Here is a 12,070-nt window from a genome sequence, read left to right on the forward strand (position 1 = left end):
TTTTTATATTCACTGTCAACCCAGTTTAGCTGGAATAACAGGAGAGAGGCCAGCACTTTACAGCATTTACAAGTATCAAAGGTTTTGCATGGCTCTCCCTCCCCTGCAGGTCTGTCAGCGGGAAGAAGCTGTGCTCCAGCTGTGGGCAGCCGCTGGGAAAAGGGGCAGCAATGATCATAGAGACCCTCAGCCTCTACTTCCACATCCACTGCTTTAAGGTGGGCGACACAAAGAGGGCTCTACGTCCTTTCGTTCTTCTTTTCATCAAAGATTTAGTCACATCCTGTATTTCATTTCTTTTCTTCGTATGACTGCTGCATTCACTTAACACCACAGTACACAGCTGTTTTAGAAAAAGACTGAGCCTTTTAAAAAAATGACACTTTTGTTTTTGAAGATTTTTTTTTTTTTCAATAAGAACCAGTGAGTGCCACAGACAGTGTTTTGGTTTTTCATGGTATTTGCTGACAAAAAGAAAGATACAGATGAACAGCAGCATTATTATTTAACATTCAGCTGGAATAATAATGAATTAATGCCTAATTAATGTTCCTCTCTCTTCAGTGTGGGGTGTGTAAGGGACAGTTAGGCGACACGACCACAGGGACGGACGTCCGAATCAGAAACGGCCTCCTCAACTGCCACCAGTGCTACATCCGCTCTCGCTGTGAGTACCCCCACCCCTCTCTCCCATCCCATCTCCTCCTCACCCCCTCGACCGCCCTGTATTTCTCCAGTCTCTTGTCTTTTTTTTTCCCCTCACTCCTTCTCTCTGTTTCTGCCATCTCTGTACAAATGTTTGTATCCATCCATCAAAAGCAAAAATTATGATTATTGTCAGGTTCTGTCAGCACATCAACCACCATCATGAGCAGCGTAAAACACAACCACCAGAAATAAATCAACAACCTGCCCATTACATAATGCTCATAAACAGAGTTGTATCATTCTCTAACAATAGCAAAAGGATAAAGTGTTATTGTTCCTTATTGTTTGCTAATGAGAGCCATATTTCACTTTAAATGAATAACTGCAGTTTTCAATAAAGCCGTGAATCCAGTCACCACCAACCAGGTAGAAAAACGGACAAAGATTTGTTTGATTTATTGTTTTCAAACTTAATGTGACACTGTTTTATGATTAATAAATTTAAGGTGTATTTCAGAGGTTTCATCATTTATTGCAGCCCTGCTGAGAGGCTGATTTTAATATAAAAACCTTTGCCGGTGCAGCTTTAATAAAGACGTGTCAGACACGGTGAGGCAGGGCTGAACAGAGGGATGGATCTGAAGCTGCATCAGGAGGAAGAGAGGCTGGTGGTGTTACAGTTGGTGAGAGGATGACTCACCTCCTCAACTGCACTAAAGAAAAAAAATTCATGCTCATGTTTAAATAACCTCTGGGCAGCTGTTTACATCTGGAGATTTTCGGAAACCACAATATCTAATGAAGAGACTCTCAACTTAAGAGGTTTTGTTTTATTAGACCTTCATGTCATTGAGGTTAAAATCCCAGAAAGTGTGATTTCTAAAAATTGTGGGTTTCCTTCTCTTTCTCTTTCCTTTCAAGCGGCCGGACAGCCCACCACATTGTGACGCTCAACAGAAAAGCACAAGGTTCATGGAAGAAACCCCATCCCTGTTTTAACACGATTATCTGCAAATCATGTCCTTCACAGTGTGTCGGGATCTCTGCATCCTCTGCAGCTCAATAACCCATGAAGATTCATCATGTGGGCCAAATGAGGATCTGGGAACAGTCAAACGTTTAAAAAAAAAAAATATATATATATATATCTCTTCTTCGTGTTTATGTCATCTGATACATGAGTGAAATCTGGATTCGATTGGTCCACGTACTACCACAGACTTGTTTCATCTTGCAGCAAGAGAACGGAGGGAGACTGTTCTGGGGCGGCGGCCATGTTGAAAAGAAAACACAATAACATTAACAGATGCTTCAAACACAGACAGGCTGTGTTGACCCCCTGTACTGTCAGAATGAACACATAGAAAGAGAATATGGTGTTAAATAGGATCAGATTTAAGTTTCCTGTATGGGAAAAAAAATGTGAATATTTACCATTTGGTTCCATATAATGGAAATGCAGAATATCACATAGTTATTGAATCATTTTTTATAATTTAGGAAAGATTTATTTTCTAAATTTGGGATGAAACTAGAAAAAAATATGGAAAGATATCTGGTGAGGCAGCTCAGATTGGACTTTTTTTAATTTCTCTTAACAGGCTGGATCTGAAAAATATCATAAATTTGATGTCTCTGGAAGAAAAAAAAAACAATAAAGGCCAAAAGCTTCATTTAGAAAAGTGCAGTGAAGGTCACTATAAACCGACTGTTTCGATCCACAGTTTAGATCCTTTGGCCAAAACAGTGATCGCTCATATCTCTTGTTCTGTGCTCAGAATAAAATGATCTTACAATATAAACACATATTATGGACGTAGTTCATCATTAGGGCAATAACACGACTTGAGAGCTGTTGTTGTGCGTTTGGGTCGCAGCAGGTTGTTCCTCGGTCAGCCTTTCAGCTTGGAAAGTCAGGACTTTAATGTGCCTTAGGAAAGCAAAGTGATGCAGGAAAAAAAACACCAGCTACATGGTGTTTTATTTCTCCTTTTTTTCTTTTATTTTTGGAGTGGGGGGAGGGATTTGGCCAAATTTGAACTCTTAGAACTGCAGACAGTCGGGCTGCAGCCCTCCCTCACATCACGCTTTACTTCAGTTGATAAGTACTGTTTTATTTTCACATGAACAACAACCTTTAATTGCATATTTCTCCCCTGTGATTCCTCTGTGATTTGCAGTGATAAATCCAGTGCAAAGAAAGGAATAGACTTGTTGTCTATCTGGAAGAATACACAGTATAGAGTATAGACACTGCAGGGGAAGCCATTGATTGATCTTTGAATGTTTTACTCTAGAGCGATATAGACTTCTGTATGCTATTAATTGAGGTAATTTTGATAATTGCTCAGTGCTAGGATTCATTTATAAAATAAAAATAAAAAAATGAAATAAAAACATAGAAATCACCAGTACATGTTACATCTAGTTAAACAGCAGAGGTAATATGAACACACATACCAGCAGCAGTTGCACCTGTGCAATATTTGGTTGGATGAAAACTAAAGATCTGTGCCGCCAGCTGGACATTTTAAGTCACTTGCTTCTTTTCTTTATATGAACTTGTATGAGAAGAGCTCGGTTATGTATTGTGGATGTTTAAAAAAATGCACGTTTAAGCCTAAAACCAAATGATTTGCTGTATGAAAGCAAACTAGCAGCCTCCTCCTCTTCCTCCTCCTCCTCCTCCTCCTCCTCCTCCTCCTCTTCCTGAACTGCATCCTATAGCCAAGCTTCTCCTCCAGGTTCATCTCTCTGATCTCCAGTATTTTTAAGCTTCTGTTCCAATTGTGTTATTTTATTTTTTATCCTTATTTAGTTAATGAATAAACCTCGGCTGAGTCTCTTATAGCGGGATCTTTGAGACGGAGCTCTGTATTCAGACGGTCTTCTTTCACAAGATAGTTGGGGAATGAAAACCTTTACGTCTGTTCTGTATTTATTGTAATATTCTCCTGAACACTATCTGAAATATAGATTCATTTGATGTTTAAATGCAATGGCATTTATAGCATACTGTATGTTTATAAATAAAATGTTATAAATTTAAAATGTGCGTCTGTCTTGTAATTTTACATCTGTCCTGCAAAAATTAAAAAAATAATACAATGAATTACCACAAATATTTGAATGAAGCAAAGAAATGAATATAATAAATAAATAATAAATAAATAACCGTCTTCAAATATTTGATAATGTAGTTGAACTCCTGCCACTGGCTTCTAAACACTGCAGATGTGTGAAAGATGAAGCTCAAAGTGTGTTTCGTTCAAATGCTTCATGCTTGGTTTCTTTAATTTAATCCTTCATTAACCTGTAGTGTCCTAATGAGGCTGGAAACCTAATAATATAAAATCTGTCAATGGGAAAAAAAACACCAAAAAATGATAATAATACTAAAGTACTTAAAGTAAGGTATAGATAGACACAATTAAGAATGGAGTCATTAATCTGTGATATCAGATTCAATAATTCGGAGTTAGATCTTGATTCAGGTTAGTGTTGGATTAAACGAGCTCAGATTAATACAAAGGGGGGAAACTTTAATGATCAGGAAACACACTGAATGATGTCGTCTAATCAGCAATTTCAGCTGTTATCATGTTGCCAAAAACGGTCCATAGTATAGATAAAGTAACAAAAATGATAGCAGTTAATCCAAACTTGTGACTCCATAATTTTCTCAGAGATACAAGATACAAGAAGTGTCATAAATGTTGATGTGACTGTGACCTGTGAGGCTTTTTCTCCAAGGTCCCACAACCTGATGTGGTGCACGTTTTTAATGTAACATCGAATTCAACATTTATATCTTAAAAAGCCTTTAAAATTATTATTTTTTTCCTGCAGTTGTTTAAATATATATAATAACTGGTGTCACTTACTTTCTTTTCTGTTCCGATCAACGGGTGTTGCTTCTTTTTCTTTCTTTCTTTTTAATCATTTTTTCGTTTTTTCTCAATGAAGTCACATTCTCTTGGTTTCAGTGGAGTGTCTCATACTGTATCCTATTTTAGGAGGTTGACACTCACATATGTACTGAATTATGTGCAGTTCTGTGAACCTTTAGAGAAATATTTCCTCCCTTTTTTTTTTTTTTTTTTTTTTTTTTTTTTTAGGAAAAATAAATCCTGAAGACTCGATGAATTGTGAAGCGGTGCGGTGCTGTCCGTGGTGCTGAACTCTCGGCTCTTCTCAAAGGACCGAATAACCTCTTTAATTTATCAGCAAGATAAAATGATATAAGAATAGTATACTTAAAGATAATGTGAACTGAATTACACTTTAAAAAAATTAGTTGTTTTCTTCCCCTTTGTCCAAAGAAAACATGACAAAAACAAATTGGACTATTTTTTTTTTTTTTTTATCATCAACAACCATTTCAATGGTACACCTGGAAAACTATGTGCACATGTAGAAATATTTCCTTCTTAAATATAAGCATTCATTACCTACATATAAATAACTTTCAGATCCTGGACAAAACATGTTACATAATGCTCACAAAATGGGAGGGAAATCATTGTAAAATCAGACAAAGAGACAACATGCAAATTATATAGAAATAAATACAATGTTTGCATCCATTCCCTTTTTTTTTTACCCAAAATAAATTCTTCCAAGGGAAATTTTTGTAAAACATCAAAAAGACTTGTATGATCGATCTACGAGGGAGTATGGCCTATGGTTCAACTATAGGAGACAATAATACGTATTAACACTATACAATCTGAGCCACAAAAACACTGCCGTAGAAAGACACACAAAACATACAGATTTCCTGTCAGAGGTGAACATTGCAGTAGTTTGTGCCTTTTTTTTTTTCTCGAGAGGAAATAATTGTGTTTATATCGATAATTTAAAGAAACTAAACTCTCAGCAGCCCCTGGAAACAAACAAACGCAGCTGTAAGAGGCTGCTTCCACACAGCACAGCAGGTTGTGTCTTTGCGGAGAACAGAAAAGCAAAATGTGTCGGCGTCTCGTTGGGTGTTTGGTTGTGTCGGGGGCGTGGGGTTTGTGAGAGAGCATCCTCAGTCTCAGCGTCTCTCCACCAAACAAAGCAGCTGTTGAACTCTGACACGTCGCTCGCTGACGGCACTGCTCGTCTCCAGTGCGCAGACGTCTGTGTTTGCTCTGAGACGCGGCCAAAAAAATATTCATCTTAACAAGTCACTTCCACCAGTGTTCAGTCTGAAACGTGTAGTTTTTTTTTTCTGTTTTGTTTTGTTTTGTTTTCCTTAAAACATGAGGAACACTTGGGTTCAGGGTGAGATGTGTGATTTTGCTCTAAATAAATAAACTCAACAGATGTGTCATTTTGTTGATATTAGTACAGTAAAAAGCCTTATTCTGTCTTTTTTCAGGATATTCAGCCCTAAAATATGACTGGAAACTTGCATTTGTAAACAAAAAAAAAATATATATATGTTATTATAAGATATTATGACTTGTCAAGGTGGATATTTTTACAGCAAACTGACCACAAGAAACGGCGCAAGGCATAAAAATAAAATAACAGAGTTGTCATCTTCTTTTTAACTGCTTTTTATTGTCCGTAAGTCTGTCTTGGGTAATTGCTTTTCAGTCTCCGGAGAGAGGAAACTCGTCTCTTTTCCTCTGCTCTGTGTTTCTCCCCCCGCTGCAGAGCTTCATTAGAACATGCTGGTCTTTACTAATGTAGCTTTGGCTCCGTTCTGTCTTTGCAAAGACGACAGTACGCTGGCGAATGGCCCGCCCAGTGAGTCCGGGATAGAGGTGATGGTCCCCGGAGCGGGGGCCCAGCCTTGGCTCGGTGCTGTCACCCCCATGCCGGTGGACACGGAGGTCTTCACTTGGTCCACCTGTCCGTTCCCGGTGGTGTTGACCTGCCCTCCGGTGGGGCTCGGTCCGCCGCAGTTGGAGGTGGGCACCGGGTTCGGGCCCGGTCCTCCTGTGCTGTCGGGGTCGGTGGATTTGGTGTCTTTGATGTCTTCGTCTCTGGAGTCGGATTTCTTTCCAGAACTGGACTTTGCAGCCGCTGCGGCCGCTGCAGCTGCCCGCTCCTGTTTGCGGAACTTGGCACGCCGGTTCTGAAACCACACCTGCAAAATTGAGAGTGGGTTAAACCGCTATGGATGGATAGTTTATGACAAAAACAAATTACACCTGAACAAAATGTCTCTTTATAGCAGAGTTGATGTGAATTTGGCTTATAAAAGTGTTTGGTGGCTCAAATATCTAAAAGTGTCCCCAAAGAAATGCGCAAACTCTTTATTTTGAGCATTAGTCCTTCACAGTATGAAATGATGCCAGCAACTGGAGGCCAGTAACTCATGTGCAAGCAGTAAAGCTTTTAATTCTCTAAAATCTGTTGAAATTTAGTGATTATGGTTAAAGCGAGTACGTTAAAAGTTTCTTATTTGCATAATAAATCCACTCTTGCGTAACCGTGCGTAATGGTGTTGTTGAGAGAGCCGGTGGCTTCTCGTACCTGCACTCTGGCTTCAGTCAGATCGATTTTGAGTGCTAGCTCCTCTCTGGTGTAGATGTCCGGGTAGTGTGTTTCAGCAAAAACCCGCTCCAGCTCCTTCAGCTGGGCGCTGGTGAACGTGGTCCGGATGCGCCTCTGCTTCCTCTTCTCGTTCAGTCCGCCGTGGTCCGTGAAGAGCTTGTAAGGAACTGCAGAGAAAATGAAATGCCACCGTTAGACGTGCGGTGGTCTCATTGGGCAGTAATGGGTGGATATAGGAGCGTGTGTAATTGTGATGTTGTCAAATGGAAGTAAATTCAAATTCGATATTTTGTATAAAATCCGGTTAAGGACGCTGAGCTGAAGCTTTCAGTCCCATTATGCCTTTGATTACCTGTGAATTACTTCTGAATTGATAACGTTGCTGACCTGTGATGTGGTTAATTGTAATGTTAAACTAATTGTTGCTCCTCAGATTGAGGCTCAAGTTTGAAAACTTGTCATAATGTTCCCATCCGCCCCGCTTGTTGCTACTGTAACTCCAATTCCGTGTCAATAATGAGCTTTAGTCTTTGGTTATCTAATTATTTTCGAAGCTTTATGTCTCATCGCAAAGTAAATAAATTATGCCTATCATTTTGGCAGCTTAAGATAATTCTGTTGGCGGTTTTGGGTGTGACTGGGATAGTATAACCCCGTAACCGAATTACCGCTTGCCTGCAATCGCTTCTAACGTGATAAATTCTTTCATTTGTGTAAGCAAATTTCGTTTGGTAAATACTAAACACATTTCCATTTTCAAATGCAATCAAGGCGTCCTATAATACGCCGGGTTGAGGCTCCGGAGCCGCTGCTTACCTGCGGCGTACGGGCTGCTCTGGTGGTCCCGCAGGGTCCCCAGGCTGCAGGACCCCGGCGTGAGGGACGGACAGCCGGAGGTGGCCCCGAAAGTGGTCCTGATGGGATTGTACTGAAACCCACTGGCTTGACTGCACGAACTGAAGTCCGCATAGGCCGATGCCAAGCTCGACGTGTCCATCCCGGCCATACATGACTCGTAGGCAGAGGAATTTAGGTAAGAATACTCCATTTTATACATTTGAGAAGGCTCGGTGGAGTTAGAAAGCTGCACTTCCAGGGAAAAATGTCAAACAAAAAACACCCAAAAAAAAATTGGGTTAGAAAGAAAAAAATAATAAAAACCAAAAATGAGGAGGACGCGCGGTCTGAGATGGGGGGGAAAGATGACTTGTTTGGTTTGAACTGGTTGGAAGGAGGCTGGACGGTGGGTAGATGTTCACTGCTCAGCGCCTGCTCCAAAACTGGCCTCCTTTATAGGAACCTAGCCCTGTTTTATGAAAAGCCCCCTAAGAGCCGCCTAGCCCGAGGTCTCTAGAGCATATAGTCCTCATAATAAACTTGGCTCTTTCCGCTTGGACAATAGCAAAGCGTTTGGTCTTATTGCTAGCGCTTTTTTACATGACAATAACTCATCAGTCTATTGGGCTGGCACTGGGGGCCCGGGCTGTCCAACCTCCCTATCATTGATCCCCTGCATCTCTAATTAGAATTTAATACCACGCCATTACGCACCCCTCCGCCGCCGCCGCCGCCCCCCTCCACCCCTCTACCCATCCACCCCACTCCTCTCCAACCACCATCTTGCCCTTTAATTCAATCACACCACTTGGAAATAATGAAAGTTGGGTGACGATTCTCCCTGATCCAATTTTCTCCAAGCTTTTAAGCCTTTTAAGCGACCGTATACCTTGGGCAGGATTTCACATAGTATTCCCCCTCTGCCTCTTCCTTCTGCCCGTCTGCTCCGGCTGTTTTCACTCTGCTCTCATCCGCCGCGCCGAGGCTGCAAAACATGAACATTTCTATCCAAGTCTAACGATCTAATTTGTCGTTTATATGTTTAAAATCATGTTTTTGGGCTGAATGAAATTGTGTAACAAGAGTTACATCCCAATCAACTGGAATAACTACAATAATTTCTTTAAGTCCGACCCGCGTTTCTCTGCATCCTCTCAGGGAAAACCTGTGAGAAACAAGCAAACATACAGTGAGGTGAATTATTTCTTATCACTGGCTGATTTTTCACCTTTTTCTGTTTTAGGAAAATATGATTTTAACTCTGAATGCGCAGATAAATGACTTGTTCAGGTGTATTTCCTGCACTGTGTACACACCAACCACATTCAGAACCGAATATCGCGTTTGTTTCTTTTTGTTTTATTCCACTTTTTTTTTGTTTTGTCTTCAATAAGTAATTGACATTACCATTTCTGGTTCATGACTGTGAAGCAGCTAAAACTGAAATGAAAGTGAAATTGTCTCTATGATTTAAAAACCCGGGACATTCAATCCTGCAACTTGCTCCCAGGAATAAACACATGTATTGGCTTCGGTCTGGTGATATTAGTTGTCCTTTTTTGCTCTAATTCTTCCCCCTGCACTGCTGCGGCGTGATCTCTGCTAAACTTCCGGGTGTGTTTTTATGATTCAAATGAGTTTGTAATTGTCTTTATTACTTTCATTATTCCGTTTATTTGGCAAATAACATCTTTCTAATGAAAGTAACGAACTGGCGAGGCAGTCATCGGACCTCTTAGGCTCACAATATTGGCTGAGTGGTTAATTCGGTTTGTGTAATAAGGTGAACCGTTTTGTATGGCGCTTACACACTCGGTGTGTTTCTTTCTTCTTTTTTTTTTCACTGGAGCGAGTTCAAGTCCTCGTTTGAAGCTGCGGGTTTTTTTTGTTTTTTTTTTCTCGACCAAATTACACGAAACACGAAAAGGCGCAACAGCAATGATGGCGCATCAATTCGATTTAGTAGATGAGTGTTTGATGTTTGACTTTCTTCACCAGTGATTGATCTGTGTGGTAATGTTCTTCTTCTGAGCCTCTACGTCGAAAATCCCCATAATATTCCCCTATAATAAAATCCTACAGGGATTTTATGTCACTGGTTTATGTCACTGGTTTTATCATACGTGGCTCTGGTGTTAGTTTGGACACTGGATATTAGAAACGTTTGTCTCAGCCTGTACAATTTTTCTTACAGAATTATAATAGATCTTTTGCCTTGACGTGTTTCTAGTGAACCTCAGAGTTAATTGGTTTGATTTTGTCTTTCACAGTATTGATCTTATTTTTCATCATAATTTGAAAAAAAAATATATTAAAAAAATAATGTATTTCTGAAACTCGAGACTATAGGCAGATATTTAAAAACTAATCATATGAATAAGAGTGGTGCACCACACAGGGCAGTGCCTGAGGTCACAGGTCTACAATTTACTTTTAAAATCTTTTTCTTGGAGAAGGTGATGCAAATGGATTTTTAATTTCAAGATACATTTTCACATGTGTCAATATCTCCCAAATCAAAAGGCTGCAGCAGCTTTTATAGGCCTAATAAAAAAAATTTTAAAAAAGAAAAAGAAGATTAAAATACTGAACATGGCACCACAACGCTTTTATAAAGCATATTTTTTGTCATTTTGTCCATGAAGGCTGCAGGCCGCAAGGCGCAGCGCCCACATTATCGGCTAAAAGAGCGAAGACGCGCTCACATTCGCCATCAATTATTTTTCTTCACAATTGCTGACGCGTTGCAGTGTGTTTCTCCCTTTTCTTCCGTGTGCACATTGTCTTGACCAGCAAAAAAAAAAAAAAAAAAAAAAAAGTTAATTCTTTCTTGACACAACCCGGTCCCTATTATGTAAATGTTTTCTTTTTTTATTTTCCCCTTTTCCACACACGAGCTGGGACCCAAAAGTTGTACCAAATGGTTAATTTGATTATTGAAACCAAAGAGCCGAATGGTTCACCGTCCTCCCTCCACGCGTCTGGCAGCGAGAAAAGAAACCATCTCTGGGAATTAATCTAATAACGCTCAAAGAAACGAGAAGTCTTTTCTGATATTTCGCCGAGGCAAATACAATTATAGCTTTTAGCCATCGGTTTCTTTCACTGCAGCCGCTCTTTATTCTTGTGCTCTATAGTCCCTCCACCATAGTCCACCAGCTATTGAAACGCCTCCTCTTTTATAGTTTCAACATCTTTTAATTCTTTCAGCTGGTCCGGGTGAGCCGAGAAGCGACAGGGTGATATTTTGATGTGAGAGTATCAAATCCGGAAGGCGGGACTCTGCAGTTGACTTAAAGGATTTATTTTTTTTCAGCTTTTGCAAGATGCAAAATGTGCAGAGAGTTTATGTGCATATGGAGGCCTGATGGCTGCAGGTTGCCACGCATTTATATGACTCACCGTGCGTAAAAAAACCCCCAAAAAACAGTGATTTACAGTAACATAATGATCCTTTAATTCAAGTAAAGCGGTGGTTAATTCGTAATTATGTGGCAAATAAAGGGCTTTAACCGTATGCCTTCACTTAAATAAATCAGGGAAATGCGATGTGTGCAAGACCCTAAATTCCCCTGGCAAGTGCCGGACAATAGCCGGGATATGGGAGCAACTCCTCTCCATTTAGTGCGCACTGTCGTTGCTCAGCGATGTAGGAATGCGGGTCGACAGGAGGGACAAAAAGAGGAACAAAATGCCATTGTCTCTGGATGGATTGGATGGATCCACTCCCCCGAAAAGGCAGAAAAGAGACAGAGGAGGATAAAGAGAGAGAGAGAGAGAGAGAGGGAGAGGGAGAGCGATGGGAGGGTCCCGCTGTCACATCTCACCGGCGATGTCTCACTCCTGCGCCCGAGGACATCCCGCGCTGATCAAAACGCTTATTAATAAGGCCGCGTGCTGCAGGGGAGGGGCTCGCGAGCAGATAAAAAAAAAAAAAAAAAATCATTTTGGGGGAAGCTCTCGTGGCAATTTAGTGTGATGTCTCAATTTGACAGGATGGATAAAAGGCGAGGGGTCGCGATCCCACCTGCAGAAATACGTGAGAGGGGAAAAAAGAAAATCATTCAAAACAACAATGTTCTCTAATAAATCC

At 40.4% G+C, this 12,070-nt stretch overlaps 2 protein-coding genes across 9 annotated transcripts in view; one reads left to right on the forward strand and one right to left on the reverse strand.

Annotated features, from left to right (window-relative positions):
* LOC139605607 (LIM and calponin homology domains-containing protein 1-like) overlaps positions 1–3,699 on the forward strand; it is a 96,702-nt gene extending 93,003 nt beyond the window's left edge. For all 8 annotated transcript variants that reach the window (XM_071457228.1, XM_071457224.1, XM_071457223.1 and 5 more), the window contains 3 exons: positions 110–218; positions 565–667; positions 1,570–3,699. In XM_071457228.1, the coding sequence (XP_071313329.1) occupies positions 110–218; positions 565–667; positions 1,570–1,595 (238 nt within the window). In that variant the 3' untranslated portion in view covers positions 1,596–3,699. The remainder of the gene's footprint in view (positions 1–109; positions 219–564; positions 668–1,569) is intronic.
* Positions 3,700–5,866: 2,167 nt separating this feature from the next.
* phox2bb (paired like homeobox 2Bb) lies at positions 5,867–8,634 on the reverse strand. The gene is made up of 3 exons (XM_071458407.1): positions 7,957–8,634; positions 7,120–7,307; positions 5,867–6,730 (listed from the first exon to the last, which is right to left on the reverse strand). Exons 1-3 carry the CDS (start codon positions 8,195–8,197, stop codon positions 6,302–6,304), a joined length of 858 nt encoding a protein of 285 aa, XP_071314508.1. The 5' UTR covers positions 8,198–8,634; the 3' UTR covers positions 5,867–6,301.
* Between the last annotated feature and the right edge of the window lie 3,436 nt (positions 8,635–12,070).

This window comes from Trachinotus anak, unplaced genomic scaffold, assembly GCF_046630095.1.
Source record: "Trachinotus anak isolate AG129_WGS33_773 ecotype Australia unplaced genomic scaffold, CSIRO_AGI_Tana_v1 ptg000021l, whole genome shotgun sequence".
NCBI lineage: Eukaryota > Metazoa > Chordata > Actinopteri > Carangiformes > Carangidae > Trachinotus > Trachinotus anak.

Excerpts from the sequence above, each read along its gene's own strand:
- phox2bb (XM_071458407.1), bottom strand. The coding sequence starts at position 8,197 with ATGTATAAAATGGAGTATTCTTACCTAAATTCCTCTGCCTACGAGTCA. Across the intron at positions 7,308-7,956 it reads GAGCAGCCCGTACGCCGCAG|TTCCTTACAAGCTCTTCACG; the intron begins GTAAGCAGCGGC and ends TTTTCTCTGCAG. Across the intron at positions 6,731-7,119 it reads TGACTGAAGCCAGAGTGCAG|GTGTGGTTTCAGAACCGGCG; the intron begins GTACGAGAAGCC and ends TCAATTTTGCAG.